We start from the raw sequence: 15,841 nt of genomic DNA on the forward strand, positions 1-15,841 counted from the left end.
CACAAGTCTAAATGCTCTTGGCTGGGCGCGGTGGCTCACGCCTGTAATCCCAGCACTTTGGGAGGCCGAGGTGGGTGGATCATGAGGTCAAGAGATCGAGACCATCCTGGTCAACATGGTGAAACCTGTCTCTGCTAAAAATACAAAAATTAGCTGGGTATGGTGGCATGCACCTGTAATCCCAGCTACTCGGGAGGCTGAGGCAGAATTGTTTGAACCCAGGAGGCGGAGGTTGCGGTGAGCCGAGATCGCGCCATTGCACTCCAGCCTGGGTAACAAGAGTGAAACTCTGTCTCAGAAAAAAAAAAAAAAGAGTAAGTGCTCTCGTCCCCCTCCCGCTCTAAACTCAGAAGCCCATGGTATCCTTGGGAGCAGCAGTGGACTCCCCCTGCCGTCTCAGGGGCAGGTGGTGTGTCGAGTGGCCAGACTGGCTTCACTGCGCCTTCTGTCTCTGGCTGGGAAAAGGCTTCCTACGACCTCTGTGGGCTCACTTCCTCAAACCCCCGGGGACATGGAAAGTAGGGGGGGAAACAAGGGTTGTGGTGGGGTCGGGCGTCAGCCAGAGCAATGAGTTTGTTTCTTTTTTTGATTGAGGTAAATAAAAAAGCTTTATCCAGCAACAAGGAGATAAGAGTCTGTCCACCCCCATGAGTTCCAGGCCCCACCCCTGCCCTCACATCAGGCTCTTCCGGTACTGACTGTGTGGGGTGGTCTGTCTGAGGTGGGAGTCGGGGGTCTGCAGGTCCATCTGTCTGTACAGGTCTCTCAGCTCCCTGACCTCCTGCAGCACCCTCTTCGCCTGGCTCCAATTCGATGACGCCTCTCCCAGCAGCCGCTCCGTCTCCAGCAGCAGCTGCTCGGACTCAGAATCCGGCGGAGACCCAGGGGGGTCCTTGGCCTTTCGCTTCCCATCCCCCAGGCCGTGAACCTCTGCCAGCAGCTCCTGAGTCTTCTCCAGTTTCCTTGCTACCAGGTCCTGGATCCGGGACAGCTGCCCCGGGTTGGGAAGGACAGGGGTTGGGGGTTCCTCAGCCCGAAGCTGGAGGGTGCGGGGAGGGGCAGCGGCCCGCTGAGACAGGATCTCCTCCAGCGAGGCGCAGCGGCCTTTCTCTGTGGGAGCCAACTTCTTGGGTGCCTGGGGGGTGTAGGTGGCCCCCTTGTCCGGTTTCTCCCAAGGTCGGGAGAGGCTGCTTGCCCGGTCTGCAGAGGGCTGGATGCGGTCTGAGTCTGCCCTCCGCCGGCTCCCTGCCAGCTGGCCCACAGACTTGTCCAAGTCAACCCGAAAGTTCTCAGCACAAGAGGTTGGTTCCTCAGGGGAAGGGTCTTCCTCTTGGATCAGGTCCAAGGTCAGCATTCCATCTGAGGTAGAGGTGGAAGCCTGCGGAGGAAGGGGGAATGAGAAGGGAACACTGTCATCAGGAGGGATTTTAGGAACTACCTAAAACACGGGTGCAAGCTCTGGTCATTTTCCTCTACAAGCCTTCCTTGAATGAGAAGTACTTTTTTTTTTTTTGAGGCAGAGTCTTGCTCTGTTGCCCAGGCTGGAGTGCAGTGGCACAATCTCGGCTCACTGCAAACTCTGCCTTCTGGTTCAAGTGATTCTCCTGCCTCAGCCTCCCAAGGAGCTGGGATTACATGCACCACCACCATGCCTGGCTAATATTTTTGTATTTTTAGTAGAGACAGGGTTTCACCATGTTGGCCAGGCTGGTCTCAAACTCCTGACCCGAAGTGATCCACCTGCCTCGGCCTCTCAAAGTGCTGGGATTACAGGCGTGAGCCCCGTGCCTGGCCAAGCCCTCCTACTGAACGTGCTGTTTCTTACTCCTTTGATAGTGACTTGAATGTTTATTTTTCTGTGATTTAATTTCTGTTGCTTGTTTCCCGTATTCTCCACTCTACTGCAAGCTTCCTGAGGAGTGTCCTCTTCCTCGGTATTGTGGACTCTGAGCATTAACCTGGGTTTGACACACACACAGGGTGCTCCCCATGGCGCAGTGACTGTCCTCCTCCATCAGCATCTTCTGAGCCCCACACCTCAGCCCCCTTGCCTTATGATAAAATGTGTTCTCTTATTTATAGAATACCATAATTTTAAAAAAGTGATGAGTATTCAACACCATATATGTAGTTATACGTATGGTGGTCATTCCTCACAGCAGCCCTTTGAGGCGGGCACGATCACCACCTCGTTTCACAGGTGGAGACATGCGACTTCAGGGAACCACACAGGGAGCTGACTGCAGTGAGGTTCCACCTCAGGTTCTGACTCCAAAGCCTGTGTTCTCTGTACTGTACCTGACTGCCTCTCTCCTTAAAGACGTAGAGCTCAGAGGCATGAAAGAAACTACCACTCTGTATGTTTCAGGGGTTCACTGTGGCCCTTTCTCCTCCAAAGGCCTGTAGTACTACGCTACCCATCGAGACAGCCCCCATACAGTAGCTTATTTTTCACTTTCCTGTGGGCGTAACTCATTTTCTCCAAAAGAGGGTAACATTAACTGGCAGCAGGGACTTCTGAACTCATGATGGGTGCTGAATACATCTTTTTGATTTAGATCAGGCAGGGGCATGGGGCGGAAGGACTTCCCTCGCCTCTGATCTTGGCATCAAGGAGGCCTCCCACATACGCCTCTGGTGGCATATGGTTCTGAGACGGACCGACACAGAGCTGGCCCTCTGGCAACGTTTACTTTATTACAGTATCACGTACCACAGCCATCAGGTGTCCCCTTGTTGGGGGGCGACGGGAGTGCTGGATTTTCGCCCTGTCTCGAGTGGGGTGGGCAAGATAGCTGTCCTCCTCAACGGTGACCTGAAGAGAGCCACTGTGAGTCATGAGTGCTCTTTGGCAACTGTCTGTCCCAACCCAGCACCCCGAGACCTGAACACACACCCACCCCATGCACTGCTTCCGGATGAATCCGTGGGCAAGGGGACACAAAGGGGCTGTTTAGGCTGACCCAAGCCTGGCTCCCGCATCAGGAACCAGGGAAGAGGCAGTGTCAGAAGAGATGTGAGAGAAGGTCGAAACAGAACAGGGTTTTTAAAAGTGAGATGAAGGAGAGCCGGTGGGGGAGCAAGTGAATGGGGCCTGCACAGTAATCCCCCTCCGTCAGTGGGTCTGGCTGCTCCCTCTGCCCAGCGTCCCTCCCTCTCCCCGCACTGAGCCCCCTGACCTCATCCAAGATACGGTTCTTGGCTCGGGTGATGGCAGAGTTGAGGGCATTGATCCATGATTCCTTCTCTTCTGGACTCACTGCCAGGAATATCAGGTTGGGTGCCTGTGAGGGAAGATTCCTGTTTCAGCCAGGGTTTTAGAGGTGGTGCCTCACCTTGACAGTAAAGAAATAAGAGATTATAATCCCACTTTCTTAGATCCAGCTCCTAGGAGAGAGATTCTGCTTCCAGAGTCATCCATAACTTAAGGAAACCCAGCTTCTATTCCTGCAAAATGTATAGCCAGGAGGTTGTTTTAGAAATGACCAAGGAAGAGCTAGGAGGGATACTGAGTATTAATATGGTATTGGAGATAATTAGAGGATGTCTGATGAAGGACAGGTATTAAAATACAAATCTTTCAATGTCTGAAGAAACAGAAGTGTGACAGGAATAACTTCCCTGGGTTCCCTCCCACAAGACGAATTAATTCAACTTCAACCACCTATCAGGGTACAAGTACAGCGATTTTCTTCTAAGGGATATATATATATTTACACATGCACGTATATATGTGCACATGTGTGTATGTGTGTGTATAACAGAGAAAAATAAAAAGCGAGATTCTATCTACAGAGGTGACTTTGTGGCTGAACAGGTTAAAGGCTGGCCTGCCTGGGAGGAAGGAAATGGCCCCAATATTCTCAGGTGAAACGATAAAGCCAGCGGGAGAGCGATTCAGGGCCTCTGAGCCAAGACTGCCGAGAGAAGCTGAGGGAGGGAGTTCTCCCCTCCTCCAACCCCGTCCCTGTTCCAGCGGCCAGGGCGGCAGGAGAACATACCACGTTGCCCGGCTGTTTGGAGTGGGCGAGAGTAAACTTGCTGTGGTTCTTCTTGCTCCTGCTCTTGGACTTCCGGAGCTCTTCACACTTCTCATAGTCACTCAGGTCAAACACCTCTTGAATATTTTTCTCATCTTTTACCTAGGGGACGGTTGGGGTGAGGTGAGGAGGATAAAATTATTTAGCCCCTCCACCCAGACAGTTTCCATCATCTTGGGAAGCAGAGGAAGCCTGAGGAGAGGGAGGGATGTCAGGAGAGGAGGGGCCATCCTGCCCCAAGCCTACAAGGCCTCACGTGGAGGGGCGGCAGGGGCAGCCCCAGGTCCTGAACACTCAGGCACGTTTCTGCTGAACCCCTGCTCTTCACTCTCTCAACCAGGCTGCCATCTCCAGAGCCCACTATGCCTGTCTTCGCTCACTGCCTCACTCTCTTCCTTAAGGACACCGCTTACATGTTCCAAGAAGGCTCCTATCTTTAACGGGACATGGCAGGTGGTCCATCCATCACCCTCAGGTAAGACAGACGTGTATGGCCCTTGATGGACCACAGAAAGAAGATCAAGGCAGGGCCAGCATTGGGGTGTCTGGGGAGAACAAGCGGCTGCCTCTGCCCCGGCCCCCACCTGCACGTGTGCAGTGTAGCTCTCCCGCCCCACCTCGCTCCCTTCTCTGACATGTACGATTATAGAGACTCATCTTCCTTGTTCATTTTGGGAGCATGGTCACGACAGGATCGCAGCCCCCGTGTTCAGTTTGCTGAGTTTGTCCCGAGAAGCTGAAAACTACAATTACAGTTCCTACCGTTCCCTCCTCCCTCCAAGGTACTGTGACAATCCAGACTAACTCCTCCAAGACCCAAAAAGCCATTTCATTCGGCTCCCGTCTTTAGACAAGAATGCACGTAGACTTTCCCTGGAAGACTAAACTCTAGACTTGGAAAAAGTATTCTGTTACTTCTTGCTATTATTCCAGTTCGAGTGCCTGGGACCCCTTTACTGCCAAGAAGCTCTTCCTTGTACGGAAACTTAGCCCTCCCTGCCGTAGATTCCGTCTTACATTCTGGTTCTGCCTTTAACAGCTTCAGGCAACATTAGCTCTTAGAACACTCCTGCTGAAGGCTCATCAAGGCCACACTCCTAGCGACCTCCTCCAACCCCAACTAGCCTTTTCTGAGCACTGCAAAGCGGCTCTATGAACATTTCCTTGCAGGTCCATTTTAAACTGATCACAATGTTTTCTCCTTTCCTCTAAGGTAGTGTTCCCTGTAACTCTGGGACTCTGAAGTGGTGGCTTATGGATCTGTTTTGCCTGAAAAGGACCGAAGTTACAGAGAAGGACTTAGTTACAAGCCCAGGCCGGGCTGTGTTCACCCTCTGTGACTGGAGCCCAGGGTCGGAACCCCACAGGAAAGAGGACGGCATGAGAAATGAAAAGCACAATCACTTGTCTCACGAAAACTGAACAGATGAAAGTAGCCTCACGTCTTCCTGGGATGACATCTACCCACCCTGACTGCAATTATTTCCTAAAAGAGTCCCTGACTTCCCAAGCTCTGAAATACAACTCGTGTGCACGGAGGTGAACTCATCTATCTTCCGGGTTCCTGGCAACCTGGAAGTGGGGAAGCGGTTCCCCCTTCCGTTACCCAGACCATCTACAGCCTCGTATCTGCCCATCCTTCTGAACTGCTGCTGGACCTGCAGGCTGTTGACAAAGGAGGACAGACGACCACAGGGCCCCATTCAGGTGAGTGACTGCTTGTACATCTACCTCCACTTGTTTCAGCAAGGCTTGGCTCCTCCAGGGCCCCCTACTTTCCAGGGTTCCCTGGCTTTGGGCTGGAAAGCGACCAGAGGCCTTGAAGGACTACGGTGGGAAGCAGGACAAGGTGCTGGCAAGGGGTGTCCAAGAACAATTCCCAGAAACACGGGGCAAGGATGTGGGATGATGCATCACCCCCCTCTCCCCTGCTTCTCCAGAGTTGAGACTATCAGCAGAGTCCAGAAACCGTGGAGAGGAAAGTGCCGGGGGTGTGAATGGAGCTGGGGAAGAGAGTTAACTTATTCTGTTTTCCTTAGGGGAAAGGAAGGAAAGGGAGTTTTTCTGGCTTGCAAACAGACTGATAAGGAGCTCCAGGAGCAAGACAAGCTGACAGAGGTTAGCCCTTGGTGGGAATGGGGAGGGTGGGACAGTGGGTGAGGGAAGCGGCAGGACAAGGATATTCCAGTGCCTGGGAAGATGGACCATGCCAGGTGCCTTGTTCTCCACCGCACTGTTTCCGCCCCCCACTTATCTATTCCCAGTCTTATTTGTAACTACCTTGCTTCCAAATTAACCCTTCCTTTCTCCCGATTCTTTGTCCTTGACCACAGAAAGGGATTTTTTCCACGCCTGTCCAAAGAGTTGTCCCAAACCCAATTTCCTCTACCATGAGGTCTTCCTAAGGTTTAGCTTCTGTTCTTACACATCAGCCCATGATCATAAGGTGCTCCAACCCTCTTTCAGAGAGGGTGCCCTTTAACTGAGAAGGAAGAAAATGATTACGATTGAACACAGAACAAAAGTCTATGGCAGAGGTGGCTGTGGAAGACCCTGCCTTTAAGAGAGGAAATAACAAAAACTCTGGTGAAAATTCTGGGAGATAGGGTTAGGAATTTTCTTGCATTAACAGTACTCTGCCTTAAAACAAAGTCTTGGCCAGGTGCTGTGGCTCATGCCGATAATCCCAGAATTTCGGGAGGTTGAGGCAGGAGGATCACTTGAAGCCAGGAATTTGAGGACTAGCTTGGGCAACATAGCAAGACCCCTACCTTTGTATAACTGAGTTAATAAAAAGAAAAACAAAAAAAAAGAAAGAAAGAAAAGAAAAAAAAAAAAGCAAGACCCCATGTCTACAAAAAATAAGAAAATTAGCTGGGTGCGGTGGCACACGCCTGTAGTCCCAGCTTCTCAGGAGGCTGAGGTGGGAGGATTGCTTGAGCCCGAGAGGTCGAGACAGCAGTAAGCTACGATTGTGCCACTGCACGCTGGCCTGGGCAACAGAGTGAAACCCTGTCTCTGAAAACAACAACAACAACAAGAAAACTACCATCCATTGGCCCTGGAGCTTTTCACAAGTGAGCAGAATAAAGCCCAGAGTCCTCTATCAATTTCACCTCTAACCCAGGCCCACTGTAGCATGGAAACTGGCTTTAAAAAAGCCTAGTATCAATATGCTTAGTCCCTCTTTCCTATGCCTTTCCCGGAGACAGCTGGCCCCACGGCCAGCCAGATGCTCCTGACTCACAGGACACCAGACATCACCTCCTAGGCTGAGGTCATTCCATCCTGTCCCCCGTCTTTGTACCCCTTCCTCACAAGCAAGGATCAACTGTACTTTTGCCCCTAGGCTCTGCTCTTTGGGAAAATACATACGACGGAGGTCTTATTCCTCTTACCCTTTCACTATTACGTTTTTTCCTTTGACGTGTAGGATGTTCTCCCTGATTGCTAACTAGTGTTTCCTGCAATTAAAAAGTTCAGGGAAGATGGGAGATATACTTTGACACTTGCTTTTTTTTTTTTTTTTTAATTAGAAAGCCAGAAAATTGCGGAGAAAGTTTTCTGGAGGATTTGTGATTGGGTGGAGGTAACTCTTAAAAAGAAATTCTCCTGGCAGGGCATGGTGGCTCACACCTGTAATCCCAGTACTTTGGGAGGCTGAGGTGGGTGGATCACTTGAGGCAGGAGTTTGAGACCAGCCTGGGCAACATGGTGAAACACTGTCTCTACAAAAAATACAAAAATTAGCCAGACATGGCGGGACCCACCTGTAGTCCCAGCTACTCGGAGGATGAGGTGGGAGGATCGCTTGAGCCTGGGAGGTGGAGGCTGCAGTGAGCTGGGATGGAGCCACTGAGTTCCAGCCTGGGTGACAGAGCAAGAAAAGCACCCTCACCTCACTCCTAAGACTTTCCATCACCAATTCCTAGTTTTGTGTAAACAGCTAGGTTTCAATACCCTTAAGAGGGATTCCTTGGCTCTGGCACAGCTTAGCTCTTCCCTAGATGCCTCAGTAGATGTTCTTTTAGATGAGTACTCTGTCTTGGGGTGTGTTATCTGTTTCCATACCATAAAAGGTTTTATTTACCTAAATAGAATCTACTGAATAAGGGTGTCTACTGCAGAAAGCAGAAGAGGTTAGAACTCAGGGAGGACTTCCCAGTTAGACCTGGGTGAGGCAACACAGAATCCCTCCCATGCTGGTGGAGGAAGGGCCACTCTAACGGGTACACAAGACGGTCTCCCAGGCTATACTGACAGATAGAGGCAGGGATTGGAATGACTTCTAATCACTGGGGGGGGCAATTCTGATTTCTCAACATGAGTATAAGTTATTGATCCCAAGACTTAGGGAAACAAGGGAGATGGGTTTGGATTCAATGATCATAGCTCAGGTTTTGACAGTGTGGACTGTGGTTTTCATGATTAACTACTGAGCCGAAACTATCCAAAGACATACAGGGGTTCGTTTTTCTCTCTTGTGATACAAATGGGGGGTGGGAAGGAAGTGGGTAGAAAATGGGTTCCCCTCCTTTTTTAAATGGGGTGGAGGTGGGGAACAGAGAGCATACTGGTTAGGGACACTGGCTTCAACTGCTACTCACAGACCCGAGGTCACAGGAGCCCGACGGCGGCGTGCGTGTGTGTTTTCTGTGATTCAGGGCGGATGCGCCGCTGACAGGACCCGTGCACGTTCCTGCCACAGACAGGAAAGGGGAGGCTGTCTGGGTTAAGGTGGGGGAACAGGAAAGGGTGGCGAATAGGCTAAACTGTTTCAGCAGCAATAAAAAAGAAGAGAAACCCTATATTCAGGAGGCCAGGTTAGGGTGGGAGGCAGCAAGGGACAGAACTTCTGGGACATCTTGGGAGGGGCTTATCATTGTTGTCAGAAAGGTATTTGCAAACAAAAAAACACTGAGTTAAGAGGCAAACTCAACTTCTACTTCCCACTCGGGTCTTTTCACTGAAGGGTGACCTTTCTCTGCAGAGGAGATGGGGGTAGAGACTCGGGAGACCACTGAACTTGCCTTTGGAACAAAACGGGGGTGGAGTCAGCCAGGTGAGCCGTGGTGGACCGACAAAGGGGGTGCATGAGAAAGCGGAGAGTTAGAGGCAAGAGGCACCCACCTCCTTTTCGGAGATGTAGAGCTGGTCCCCCTTCAGCATCACATAGCGGTTTTTCCAAATCTCCCTGAAAATCCCTTTCCCGCAGAATTTCCGGACCCAGCCGACCTTCTCGGGCGGTGCAGGCTGCTGGTTTCCATCCTGAGGCCCCTGCCCCAGGACAAGACGAGAAGCGGGCGGTTAGGAGATTCCAGCCGCGGCCGCCTCGGCGGCCCCGTCTCCTCCGAAGGCTGCGGCCCCGGGGGCGCCCCGGGTTCGCTCCCACTTCGGAAAGGTTTTCACAGCGAGGAACTCCCCCCGCTCCCCTCCCCCGCTCCGAATAAACAACCGGGGCTGCGAGGGGCAGGGGCGCGGGCCGGGTGCGGAGGGGCTCCCGGGCTCCCTCCAGGCCCCGCCGCCCCGTCTTCGCCGCGCGGGGACTAACGGCGTTTCTTTGGTTTTCTCTCCTATTGTCTCCTCGCCACCGCGGAGCGCGAGGCGAACGCCCGCCCGGCGCCCAGGGGCGGGGGAGGTGCAGGTCGGGGGGAAACTCAGACAAGTTGAAGCCCCCCGAGGCGAGTAAACAAACAAAAGCCCCCGCCAGCGCCTAGCGGGGCCGGGCGTCCAGGGCCGGGGCCGGGGCCGAGGGGATCGGGCCGCCGGGGCGGGGGCGCGGCCGGGCCGGGGGGCTCCCAGGCCGCCGCGGCGCCGACCGGGACCGGGTCGTCGGAGCGCGGAGGCGGCAGCGGCCGCAGGGCGGGCGGGCGCACTCACCCGTTTGGCGGAATTGTTCTTCTTCATCATTCCCGGCGGGCGCGGGGCGGCGGGCGGAGGGGCGGCCCCGCTTCGGGGCCTCGGCGGCTCCGCGGGGGCTCCTTCCCCGCGGGAGGGCGTCGGAGCTGCCCCGGCGCCGCCGCTCCTCCCTCGCGCCCTCCCGCTCCCGGACTCTCCCCTTCTTTGTAGCTCCGGTTTCACTCAAGGCCGGCCTCCCTCGCACTCGCACTCGCACACACACGCACGCCCGCTCCCCGCCCCTCGGCGCCCTCCATCCCGGCGCCCACGCGGCCCGGGCCCCCGAGCGCGCCCCCGCCACCCGCCCGCCCGGCCCGGCGCGGCCGCTCCCCCGGCCCGGTGCGCTGTGGGCGGCCCAGCCTGCGCCCCGCAGCTCCATCCGCGGGCCGCTGACGTTGCGAGTTCAGAATAAAGGGCGAATCGCGGAGCCGCAGCTCCGGCGCTCCCCCCGCCCCCCCGCCTTTGTTTCTGACTCACGGAGGGGGAAGAAGGAGGCCCCGAAGCGGCCGGAGACCGCTCCCCGGGGGGCAGGGACCCTCGCTCCGGCGGCGGCCCGGGAGACACGCGGAGCCCGAAAGACCGGGCCGCCGGCCGCCCCGGGGCACAGTGGGAGGGCGCGGTGGATAATGGAGAGACGTGCGGATTTGTGAAGACCGGAGATCGCCACCCTCCACGGCATCACCTTCTCCGGCCAAAAACAAAAACGAGAGCGGGAGCCGGGAGGCCGCGCCACCCAGAACCGGTATCAGGAATTCACGCTCCTAGGTGCTAGGGTGACCTGGGCAGGTCAGATGCTGGGGGAAAGTTTTATGCTCCGGAGGGGATCGACGTGTTGGGGGATGGGGTGGGACAGTTGGGGGATGGGGTGGGACAGAAGTTGCTATTAATACACGTTTCTTCCAGTGTTCAAAGCCTCAGGCCTTATTGGAACCTCAGGAGAATAACCGTGAGAATGAGGCGGATTTTATGATCTCCATCTCACATGGAGAAAACGGAGACGCAGAATGGCTGGGGGATTTGCAGACACACTGTGTCAATGCCGGCAGGAATAGAACTCTGTCTCCAAACCATGATCCTTTGTACCAAGTGGCTTTCAATGTAAGTTCCAGGTGAGGTTTAAACTTCCGGCCACCTGGGTATGTTTTCCTGCTGCACTGATAGGTAAAAATCCCATCCTCTCTACACCGCTGGAGCCCAGTGGAGGGAAGGGCGGAACACCCAGAGGATGCCCTGACTAGGGAACGGCTGCTCATCTCCTACAGCAGGTCTGCCAGAGCCTCCAGGACACACCTTAGTAACTTCATGTCTTTTCAGTATAGATGTGATGGAAGAGGGGAGTGAGAAACCCCACTGTTGGGTACTGGTGTCATCACCACGCTGTGGCCTTTGGTCAACTCGCCGAATTTCTTTAGGCCTGCGTCCACCCACGTATTAAATGGTGAGGGATGAAATGCCGTTTTCATCAACAAGGAAAGTTAGGGGGAGATATGAGATGACCTGTGAGAATCCTTTGAAGATATGTGTTGTCTTCCAGGGCTAATTTTGAAATCCTAATGAGCTAATAAACACATTGCCTGGCATATGGCAAGCTTGCAATAACCACAAAATGAATAAAAATCCCTGGCACAGAGGAACAGGGAAAAGGAAAAATCCTTTTTCCAGAGATGTCTCAAGATGAAAGTGTTGGCTAAATTTGTGGTTTGAGTAGTGGAGGCTGTTTTGGTTTTTCTGGTCTCTGTCAAATGAAGGAGGGGCTGCCTCTCCATTCCCGCCAGGCACCTTTCCTCCTAATCCAATAATATTGCTCTCAACCTCTTTCCATTCACCATACCAATTAATTCCACGATTTTAGACTGACACAACTTTATCGTTTCAAAATGCTCTTGTATGTCATTTCTTTACACTTTTAGTGCCATCTTGTATGTAGAATAAGTATTAATATTTCCATTTGGAAAATGAAGAAACGGCGCATGCCAGATCAACTGACTTGCCCAAGTTTATATATCAAGTTACGGGCTAACCAGATTAGAATCCAGGCTTCCTGACTGCAGTCTCCTGTTTAGACTTTGTGACCCCTCCCATGGGCATGAGGGCACACATACGACATTCCCCAAACCATCTCGTCGTCCGCTTCTCACCATCTCTATTTTCTACCCCCTTGTTTAAAAAGCAATGAAAAAATAATGAGCAAATCCAGGATGTCTTCATATGTGAGGAAGTAAAATGTCCAGAGGTACCGGTGAGGAAATAGCCTGCATGACTTTTTGAGGGCTTTCGGGACAAGCACACAGGAGTGGTTTAATCATGTAAATAGATTCGGATTTATGGGAAAAAAGTAACTCATTATTCGCCCTATCTTCCTCCTTTCCCAGTAGTTTCTATCAGCCGTGGTGGCTCATGCTTGTAACCCCAGCACTTTGGGAGGCCGAGGCGGGTGGATCATTTGAGGTCAGGAGTTCAAGACTAGCCTCACCAACATGACAAAACCCCGGCTCTATTAAATACAAAAGAAATTAGCTGGGTGTGGTGGCACATGCCTGTAGTCCCAGCTACTTTGGGAGGCTGAGGCAGGAGAATCGCTAGAACCCGGGAGGCAGAGGTTGCAGTGAGCTGAGACTGCACCACTGAACTCCAGCCTGGGCAACAGAGTGAAACTTTGTCTCAAATAAATAAATAAATAAAAATAAAAACAACAAACATCTGAGTGCCTCCTATATGTGAGGTCCTGGGTTCCTTTTGTGCTGCATCAGATAGGTGCCAGAGCATTGAAACATCAGGCAGAGGGGCTGATGAAAAACCCTCCAAAGTAATTTCAGATTTCAGAGCAGATGCATGTGGGCTGCAGAACCTTCCCTGCCTGTCTGCTCCTTAAGATGTTACATAAATCTCTGGCGTCCTTTCTCTTTCTCTCTGCCCTGCTCCATCCTGTGATCCTGCCCCTACTTTCGTTCACCTGTTCTCCCTTTGTCCTGTCACTCACCCTTTTCTACTTTCCCTGGCCTATTCTTGAAGGTGATTTGTCTCACCAGGTGAACCTTGGGGCACCTGAATTGGGAGGTAGGTGGGGACTGTTTTCCAAAGACCAATGCTTAAGTGAGAAACCTGAGAATGTATGGGTTCCTTTACACATTTTTATAGCACTGTCTCCTCAGCGCCCCTCAATGAGCTTGACACTACACACACAGAAACCACAGAAATCACTCAGCCAGTTTCTGTCTGCGGTGGAGATAAGACACTCGGAGGACCTCAGGATGGGGGTACCTCCCTAACAACATCTGAGGATAAGACGCAACTGCTAGTAGCTATATTCTAGAACGGAATACTTTATAACTCCACTTAAGGGAGAAAGAGGGAGCAATTAGAGATAAAAACGTGTGAACTGCTGCTTGCAAGTTTACTGGGTGGAAACTGTTATACAAACATGGTTGCCTAAAAACCAATATCCTTGGCTTTTGTAGAGTAAATGGAACACAGAGGTTTTGACCAGGGCGTTCCTGTCTCTGGGGGAGAGGATTATTGAAAGCATACAAGACCTTAATTAAAGTGATGTTTTTAAAGGGCACAAAAATAAAGGGCCAGTAATAATGGAATCAGCCTTGTAAATCTTACACAAAAATATGAGTCTTTGATTCGTAATAAAGAAATGCCAACTTCTGACATCAAACGCCCTGATGGTAGGGCTTGTTTCTTAGACTTCTTGATATTGTCAGTTGAGTAGGCACAATGGAAACAGATGAATAATGAGGAAAATGATATAAGGAAGGTCTCGGTTTTGCTTTTTTTATTCCACAGCGTTATCTTGCCGATAGGAAGGAAAGCACAGATATTCCTGCTTGGAGGAGGGAGTTTTTCCATATTTTAAAAGACTATATAACTTGTAAAATGCTGCATTTAAAATACTGCATCCCCAAGTGCAGGCTGTCTCAAAGACTTGTAAAAAAATGAAGAATTAAGAAAAAATTACCCAGAGGGACCCACAAAAGAAAAAAAATTAAAAAAAAGAACTTAAGAGTTTATTTCATTGAGTGTGTGTAAAGCAGTAACAGCTAAGGGCTGGGAGGAGTGGAGAGAAGGGAAATGGACAGAAGGAGCTTCCAGCTTTTCCCTCTATTTTCTGAACTTCTAAGTGCAATGGGAGGGTTGACAGGAATCCAACCATTTTGCATAGTGATTCTGTAACCCCAACTGAGGGACAGAAATTAATCTTATTTACTATTAGGCAAATTTTATTGAGCGATTACTATATACCAGTGTTCTGAGCACTTTTCATGTACCATCTCATCTGATTTAATCCTCTTAATCCTATGATGAAGGTTCTATTTTACAGATGAGAAAGCTGAGCCACAAAAAGACTTAGTAATAGTCCCAAAACCATATAAATATGACATAGATTTGACCCTTCCTGTCTGATGCTGGAGAATATTTATCAACATATAACTTTACACACACACACGCACACACACACACACACACACACACACAACCAGGGAGGGATTGTGCTTGTGCTATGGTATTTTTGCTATGATGATTTGAGGATGTCTTAATTTCCTGGCATTAATGATACTATCACTTTCTACTGTTTTCAGGAGAGGTGAAATTCACACCAGAATTTATTATTTGCCTTGACATACTTTAAATATCCTTCAGGTAGAGGTAATGTCTTCATTATGTTTGGTGTGAAGCCAGCTCATGCCCCACCTCATAAATTCCCATAAATTAGCCCCAAAGAAAATAAAGCTAAATCACTGATATCTTTTCACAAAATGGAGTTTTATTGTGGTCGTACATGGTTTCTCAGTGCAACAGAGAATTGTTATATAGGGACAAACAATTTTTGGGTGCCTCTGTAAAGAAACATGGGAGGTTTTCAGAAATAAGTTGTGCAGGAATGTGGTTAATGAAAAGCAGAAAGGGTCAAGGGAAGAGAAAGGAAGTTGAGAAATGTGGTATGTACATCAAATGACTACTTTTTAAGCCCCTCTAGTCTCTGAAAACCCTTTTCCCAAGTCAGATCCCGACAAAATTCATCAGTAACTGAAGTGATTGTGCTAACAGATACACAAAGACTACAGGAGAAAAGAGGGTTGAGTTGGGCTCAGACTTATGTTGGCTCAACTCTGAGAGTCTTGGTGTCTGTACCAACCAGGAATCTGCGGGCTACCCAGAGGTGAGTTCTAACAACCAGCACAGGACCCAAAGTTGCTCTCCCACACCTCTAGTTAGTGGGGAGAGCCTGTAGTGGGGGCAAGAGTGGAAGCTGTGCCATTCCCCGCATCACCGTTTCATCTTCTGCTTGCTGACCTTGATGTGGCTTGAGAGCTCTCCTTGCTTCGGCTGTGCAGTCCAGAAGCCAGAACTTCCTCTAGGAAACTGATCAGTAGTTTGAAGTTAATTAAAGGGAAAAACAAAAGCATCTCCAAAAATAGAATGTCTTTCTCTGGACATCTACCAGATGAAAAGATATGATGAATGGCAGGCAAGAGGTACTGGTGTGATATTTGGGTATAGAATGGAAGCATCAGTTGAGCACTACAACATCCAGACTGCAAGGACAGTCCTTCTGTGCTCTGCCCCAGGGGCTTCATTTTGTTGTGTCTGTTTTTGTTTTGTTTTGAGATGGAGTTTCACTCTTGTTGCCCAGGCTGGAGTGCAATGGTGCACTCACAGCTCACTGCAACCTCCATCTCCCGGGTTCAAACGATTCTCCTGCCTCAGCCTCCCAAGTAGCTGGGATTATAGGCATCTGCCACCACGCTCAGCTAATTTTTATATTTTAGTAGAGATGGGGTTTCTCCATGTTAGCCAGGCTGGTCTCGAACTCCCGACCTCAGGTGATCTGCCCATCTCAGCCTCCCAAAGTGCTGGGATTATAGGTGTGAGCCACCATGCCTGGCCCATTTTTT

General features: G+C 51.0%; 2 protein-coding genes across 4 annotated transcripts in view; both read right to left on the reverse strand.

The window, feature by feature from the left end:
* Positions 1-572: 572 nt before the first annotated feature.
* On the reverse strand, positions 573-10,763 carry PLEKHO1 (pleckstrin homology domain containing O1). 3 transcript variants are annotated; one of them, XM_017546393.2, is made up of 6 exons: positions 10,416-10,763; positions 9,171-9,317; positions 4,002-4,142; positions 3,180-3,284; positions 2,714-2,815; positions 573-1,378 (listed from the first exon to the last, which is right to left on the reverse strand). In XM_017546393.2, the coding sequence occupies exons 2-6, from the start codon at positions 9,207-9,209 to the stop codon at positions 674-676; spliced, it is 1,092 nt and encodes a 363-aa protein (XP_017401882.1). In that variant the 5' UTR covers positions 9,210-9,317; positions 10,416-10,763; the 3' UTR covers positions 573-673. The 3 variants fall into 3 exon arrangements, with proteins under 3 accessions (XP_017401882.1, XP_017401881.1, XP_017401883.1); XM_017546392.2 differs by lacking the exon at positions 10,416-10,763 and adding an exon at positions 9,921-10,297; XM_017546394.2 differs by lacking the exons at positions 9,171-9,317; positions 10,416-10,763 and having other exon boundaries at positions 3,180-3,335; positions 4,002-4,092.
* Positions 10,764-14,689: 3,926 nt separating this feature from the next.
* Positions 14,690-15,841, reverse strand: part of VPS45 (vacuolar protein sorting 45 homolog) — an 80,369-nt gene continuing 79,217 nt past the window's right edge. The window contains exon 14 of the mRNA XM_037744871.1: positions 14,690-15,308. Coding sequence (XP_037600799.1) covers positions 15,221-15,308 — 88 coding nt within the window. The 3' untranslated portion in view covers positions 14,690-15,220. The remainder of the gene's footprint in view (positions 15,309-15,841) is intronic.

This window comes from Cebus imitator, unplaced genomic scaffold (genome assembly GCF_001604975.1).
Source record: "Cebus imitator isolate Cc_AM_T3 unplaced genomic scaffold, Cebus_imitator-1.0 Scaffold188, whole genome shotgun sequence".
In the NCBI taxonomy this organism is placed as follows: Eukaryota; Metazoa; Chordata; class Mammalia; order Primates; family Cebidae; genus Cebus; species Cebus imitator.